Source organism: Triticum urartu, chromosome 4 (genome assembly GCF_003073215.2).
Source record: "Triticum urartu cultivar G1812 chromosome 4, Tu2.1, whole genome shotgun sequence".
In the NCBI taxonomy this organism is placed as follows: Eukaryota; Viridiplantae; Streptophyta; class Magnoliopsida; order Poales; family Poaceae; genus Triticum; species Triticum urartu.
In genome coordinates, this window is record NC_053025.1 from 497,320,962 (window position 1) to 497,327,775 (window position 6,814).

The window sequence follows — 6,814 nt, forward strand, 5'->3', positions numbered from 1 at the left end:
GTGGGGCGGGATACCACCTTCATGCGCTATAATATGGGAGTAAATTGCAGAAAACCATCAGTTTGAGGGCTAGGTTAGCAGAAATCACTATGTTACAGTTTCTTGGCAAAAAACACCAACTCTCTCGTAAACAATTTTGCAAATACCACTGATCGGACACCGATAAGTGGATTTGTGACAGGTGGGGCCCGGTTTTTGCCGACGTGGCGCTGTCAGCTGGTCCGACAGCCGTTAGACGCCGTTAGACGGCGCCGTTCGTTCTGTTTCCTCTTATCCCCCGTTTCCCCCGTCTTCTTCCCCCGTTTCCCCCTTCTTCTCCCCTGTTCCCGGTCGTGCGGCGCACCGTCCCCGCCCCCCGTCGCAGCCATGAGTCCGGCGAAGTCGGGCGATGCTGGCAGCGGCGCCTAGCCGTCCACTGGCGAGATGTGCGGGAGCTCGAACCCTATGAAGGCGACGGCAGAAGAAGAGGAGGAGGAGGACCCGTAGTACTCGGTGGAATTCAGGGCGGCCAGATCTTTCGTCGCGGCGGTGAAGGCAAATCCAGTTGGAAGCCAGCACATTGCTTCAGCTTTCGGCGGCGTCTAGTGAGATCCCAGTCCCATTCCCCTCCCCAATCACATTCCCCTTCTGTTGCTAGGGTTAGGGTTAATGTAGTTCTAGGGTTTGTGTGTGTTATAGTTCTGTAATTAGAATGATATAGTTCTTTAATTAGATGCTTACAACTAGGGTTTCTGTAAATAAAAGGATATGAATTGTTGCACTCAAATGATGTTCTGCTCTGGTCTGCACTAGCTTGCTTCAGTTTCCCTTAAGTACTTATAGTGCACTATTGTATTATTATTTGCAGTCTTGAAGATGAGGTTTGGGAATTGAGGATGCATTTTCATGATAGAGATAATATTGAAAGGAGTATGATGATGTCAGACATCATATATTACAATTTGGTAGCACTGATGGAGACATAAGGGTATGGTTTTAGAGATTATATGTATTATGTGAGGGACCCTGGGCTAGGGATTGAAGAAATGGAAGAAATAGATGATGATGATAAGTTAGAGGAAATTTTAGACCACGTAGCAGAGCAGAATAACAAGATATTGAATGTGACAATAGTTAGGGCCAGTGCAGAGAAAGTTCCCAATATAAATACCAGTGTTAATGTCATTGAGATGCAGACCCCAATAGAACAAATTGGAGAGCCCAAACTGTATCAGATTGATGATGAAGGAGTGTTGTTCAATGCTGAAAATGTGCATGTAGAAGCTGAGAGTTGTGATGCGGGAGGAGAACAAGAGCCAATGCCCTTGCAGTTTGACACACAGCAGAGCAGAATAAATGTGAGCCTGGAACCTGCTTTAGGTGATGCAGTAGTGGAAGAATACCATGTGACTGACAATTCAGAGGAGCAACTGTTAATAGAGCAAGAAATGGAGGAGAAAAGGAGAAATGAAATTGAAATGTTTAGGAACAACAAGAAGGAAAGAGTGAATGAGACTTGTTTGAATAAGAAGGAAAGAGTGAAGGAGACTTGTTTGAACAGGAAAGCAGTAGTGATGGACAATGAAGAGGATAGTGATGATGATGATCTAGTAAAATATGGTGATATCTTAGCTAGGCTTGAGGAGATGAGAAGACAGAGGAATGACCCAGAACTTCATTTTGAAGGGGACACGGATGTTGAGGAAATGTGTGACTCAGAGGTGGATAATGAGCTGTATGTGCCACAAGGTGAAGAAGAGGATGTAGAGGAGGAAGAGGAGGAGGAATTGGAGGAAGAGGAACAAGAGGATGAGCTAGGGCAAGGTGTACCAAACAAGAGAAGGGCCAAGAGACAAAGAAAAGGCCCAACAAGCAATTCACATGGGAGTATAGAACACATGTTTGAGGAGGACTGGATTTCATCATCTGATGAGGACAAGAAACCACAAGACCTTGGTGTGGAAGATGATGATGGTGTTGAGGCATTGGCATATGTGTTGCCCAATGGTAGAAAAAGCAGAGCAAAGAAGATGACAAAGAGGTTATGGTTTGATGAGCACAGAGCTCATCCAGAGGAGCAATTTGTGAAGCATCTTTGCTTCTTAAATGTGTACCAGTTTAGAACTGCACTTTAAACCCTGCACATTGCTCAAAACAGGAACTTTGTCTACCACAGAAACTGCGGTGATAGGGTGATAGCACAGTGCATAGATGAGCAATGTCCCTTCTATATAGCAGCTTCTCAGATTGCAAATGAGAAGTCATTTACAATTAGGAAGGTGTATTTAGTGCACACATGCCCTTCTATGTCAGAGAACACTAAAGTCACTGCTAAGTGGGTTTCAAAATTTTGTGAGGAGGCTATCAGAAATGACCCATGCACAACAATCACAAGTATTATTAATACTGCAAAGAGCAAGTATGGTGTGGACATATCAACACACATGGCATACAGGGCAAAGAGGGCAGCAAAGGCTGTTGTGTTAGGAGACTAGAAAGCCCAGTACACCAGGATTAGGGATTATTTACAGGCTGTGTTGGATACAAATCCAGGTTCAAGATGCATTGTGACAACAAGATATCTGAAGGAGCATCCAAGCACTAACCCTAGGTTTCATGCACTGTTCATATGCTTGAATGGATGCAAAGAAGGGTTTCTCAATGGCTGCAGACCATTCATAGGTAAGTCAATAATATTTGTGCTAAGTGCTACTAATGTTTGATTTCATGTGCTAATCAATTGTGATTTCATTTATTTGTTGTAGGTCTGGATGGTTGTTTCATCAAGCTCACTACTGGTCAACAAATTCTAGCTGCAACTGGAAGATATGGGAACAATAATATTTTCCCCATTGCCTTTGGAATTGTTGATAAGGAGGACACTAACTCCTGGACCTGGTTTTTATACCAGTTGAGACAAGCATTAGGTGGAGAATCTGGGAAGTTTGGGAACTACACAATAATTTCAGATAGGCAGAAGGTAATCAGTTGTAATTACTTTCTTTATTTACTCTCTTGTATTTACTTTCTTGTATTTACTTATTGTACACACAGGGCCTTTTAAAAGCCATTACCAGAGTGTTTCTCAATTGTCCCCAAAGGTTTTGTCTTAGACATATCTACCAGAACTTTCAAAATGCTGGGTTTAGAGGGCCTGAATTAAAGCAATACATGGATGCAGCTAGTTATTCATATACTGAACATGGTTTTAAAACTGCAATGGCTGCATTAAAGAATGAGAGTGAGACTGCTTGGGAATGGCTAAGCAAAATACCTAAACACACTTGGGCCAGACATGCAACGAATATGAACTGCAAAACAGACTTAGTTGTTAACAATCTAAGTGAGGTTTTCAACAAGTGGGTTCTAGATGTCAGGGCTAAACCAATTAGGACCATGGTGGATGGAATTAGGACAAAGTTAATGGTCAAGTTCAATGCAAATAGAGCAAAGATTGAGACTGTAAGATGGGAAATTTGTCCAACATATGCTGAGAAATTAGAGGAAGCAAAGAAGTTTGCAAGGAACTGTCATGCTTTGATGGCTGGGCCCAATCTTTACCAAGTCACTAGTGGGGAGAGAACTTATGCTGTGAACCTACAACATAGGACTTGTGGGTGCAAGAAGTGGGATATGACAGAAGTTCCTTGCAATCATGCTATTTCTGCCATACACAAGGCTAAGCTTCAGCCAGAGGACTTTGTTCATGATTTCTTCAAAAAAAAAGATGTACCTGGCAGCTTACAGTCCCATTATATATCCTGTACCTGAACCTGATATGTGGCCAAGGACAGACAGTATGGACATTGAGGCTCCAGTTTTCAAAGAACACAAGGGAAGGGCACAGACTAAGAGGAGAAAGGGCCAATATGAGAAGCCAGCTCCCAAAGACACCTCAAAAATGGCCTCAATTACCTGCTCTAATTGCAAAAAGGTTGGCCATAGATACACCGACTGTAATGTTGCTTTGAATCCATCACTGGCAATGAGAAAGAATAGGCATGAGGTAACCAATGTCCTAATATTGACTATTTGTTGCTGCTTTGAATTCATCTTCCTGTTCTTACACTATTTGATCTTTTTGTAGCCAAGCGGCAGCTCCTGTGAACTTGATGCAGCCACACCAGCAAGGAGGGCCTCTTCTGCTGCTGGTGCTGCTGCTACTGCACCATCACCAGCAAGGAGGGCCTCTTCTTCTGCTGGTGCTGCTGCTACTGCACCATCACCAGCACAGAGGGCATCTTCTTCTTGTGCTATAGCACCTGGACCAGTAAAGAAGAGGGCCTCTTCTGCTTCTGCAACAACACCTGGACCACCAAAGAAGAGGGCATCTTCTGCTTCTGCAACAGCACCTGGACCACCAAAGAAGAGGGCCACTTCTGCTGCACCACCACAGAGGACAGCTGCTGGCAGTTCATCATCTGCTGCAAAGGGTAAAACAGCAGTAACTAGATCTTCAGCTGCTGCAAAGGGAGCAAGCGCATCTTTCTTGCCTCCAAGGCCAACTGGTGTTTCCCAAAGAATCAGGAAGCCCACCCAGAAAATTAGAGATTACTTGACTGCTTTAGGTGCTCCATGGGAATGATGCATTTTAGGTGTGTGAAAACTCTTGTGATGATGGTCAGTTTGGTTGTGTGTCAAAATACTGTCAATTTGGTTGTGCCAAACTGCTGTTGAGATGTTTGGTTGTGTCAAAATACTGTCAATTTGATCAGTTTGGTTGTGATGATGGTCATGTAGTTGAGATGTTTAAGTTAAGTTGTGATACTATAATGCTTCAGGTATCTTTTAACCCTAGTGAAGGCTAGATGTCGACAAAACCATCGAAGATGCCAAAATACCCTAGGTGATGGCTAGCTAGACTCGACAAAACCATCGAAGATGCCTAAAAACCCTAGTGAAGGCTAGATGTCGACAAAACAAAGATGCCTAAAAACCCTAGTGAAGGCTAGATGTCGACAAAACCATCGAAGATGCAAAATACCCTAGGTGATGGCTAGACGTCGACAAAACCATCGAAGAATGCCTAAAAACCCTAGTGAAGGCTAGATGTCGACAAAACCATCAAAGATGCCAAAATACCCTAGGTGAAGGCTAGATGTCGACAAAACCCCAAGATGCCTAAAAACCCTATTTGAGCTAGACGTCGACAAAATCATCAAAGATGCCATAAAAAAACCCTAGTGAAGGCTAGATGTCGACAAAACCATCGAAGAGATGCCAAAATACCCTAGGTGATGGCTAGACGTCGACAAAATCCATCAAAGATGCCTAAAAACCCTAGTTGAAGGCTAGATGTCGACAAAACCCCCAAAGATGCCTAAAAACCCTATTTGATGGCTAGACGTCGACAAAATCATCAAAGATGCCTAAAAACCCTAGTGAAGGCTAGATGTCGACAAAAACCCCCAAAGATAGCTACAAACTCTATTTGATGGCTCAAATACATAAATTCTAAAAAGATCAGATTTCATCCAAATACTCTAAATACCATCACATTTAGCATTAATTCAAATCCATAGATAATCATAGTACTAGATTAGTACATTACAGATCCATAGTTCAGGAAATTAAAACCATAATCTCATTAGAGCACAGCCAACCACACCCTACAAAAGGTAAGCAAATGTCCAAATGATAGTGCCCTCTTCCACAGCCAGGTGATCATTCATTTAGGATGGCCTTGATCCCCTGCAGCTTCAAATTGCTCTCCTGCAAATGAGCAACTGCCAGGTTCTTCACCATCTCATACTTCTCCTCCAACTTCTTGGTATCAGCATCTGTCTTTTCTATCTCTACCCTACGTTGCTGGGCATCCACAAGTGCATTGACATCTTCAACCAGCTTCTCATAGCTGGCCTGCAACTTTTTCTTCTCTTGTGTCAGGTTATGAACTTCAAAAGAATTTATCAGAGTGTCCTCAACCCTCTGTCTCTTGTTGTCTTCATACATCAACCATAACTTGTGCAATGCATTCTCAAGGGTATTGGGCCAAGCAGGATCAATCCATTTAACTAGTCCACAGTCTCTACCTTCCTGAAATAAGGTAGTATTCAAAACCATATTAAAACCTTTCATCACAACCAAAGCTAAAAATATTATATTTCAGGAAGAAAGCACTGATGTTCTGCTCTCAATTATACAATGATGTGCTGCTATTAGGAATAAACTAACCCATGCATCCACTGTACTTTAATCTAATTAACATTGTTGCTAGAGTAAAAAATGACTGCCTAAACACTCTCCTCAGAGTAAACAATGACTGACTCAACACTCTCCTAAGAGTAAACAATGACTGCCTCAATAGTCTCCCAACTTAACAATAAATAAACAATGGCCAAATCCTAACAATGATTGTGCTCTCACTTAGAAGCATATACCTTCTCAGCGCAACAGAGAAACCTCCTCCCAGTTAGAATTCCTTCAAAAGCAACGCGCCTCTCTGCTAACTTCCCGTGACCATGGCACAAAACCTGCATTTCATCTTCAGGGCCCTCGAAATCGGAGTCCTTAGTTGAAGCAGGGACCTGGGAGTGCAAAGAAATGCATAACATTTCATCAGCTAACACACAAGCTCCTTTGAGAAAAATATCCCCAAATCATAGAACAAACCCTAACCCTAACCCTAGGAAAATATCCCCAAATGCATACCCGCATTCTGCTGTCGTCAGAATCAGAGCTGATGTACTGCCTAGTGTGCTCGCTGCTATCGTCGCTTTCACTCCAGGACACCATGACGATGCGGCGGCGGCGGCGCGACGCGGAGCGGAGCGGCCGGCGGCGGCGAGCAAGAACAGAGCGAGAGCGAGAGCGTGCGAGAGCAAAGTGAGAGTGA

At 43.3% G+C, this 6,814-nt stretch overlaps 1 protein-coding gene across 1 annotated transcript; it reads right to left on the reverse strand.

The window, feature by feature from the left end:
- Positions 1-5,643: 5,643 nt before the first annotated feature.
- LOC125554827 lies at positions 5,644-6,533 on the reverse strand. The gene is made up of 2 exons (XM_048718229.1): positions 6,360-6,533; positions 5,644-6,015 (listed from the first exon to the last, which is right to left on the reverse strand). Exons 1-2 carry the CDS (start codon positions 6,531-6,533, stop codon positions 5,644-5,646), a joined length of 546 nt encoding a protein of 181 aa, XP_048574186.1.
- Between the last annotated feature and the right edge of the window lie 281 nt (positions 6,534-6,814).

What these genes read in the sequence shown, in the direction of transcription:
- LOC125554827 (XM_048718229.1), bottom strand. Translation starts at nt 6,533, where the DNA reads ATGTTATGCATTTCTTTGCACTCCCAGGTCCCTGCTTCAACTAAGGAC. An exon ending in TTCTCTGTTGCGCTGAGAAG is followed by an intron (nt 6,016 to 6,359) that starts GTATATGCTTCT and finishes ACCTTATTTCAG; the next exon opens with GAAGGTAGAGACTGTGGACT.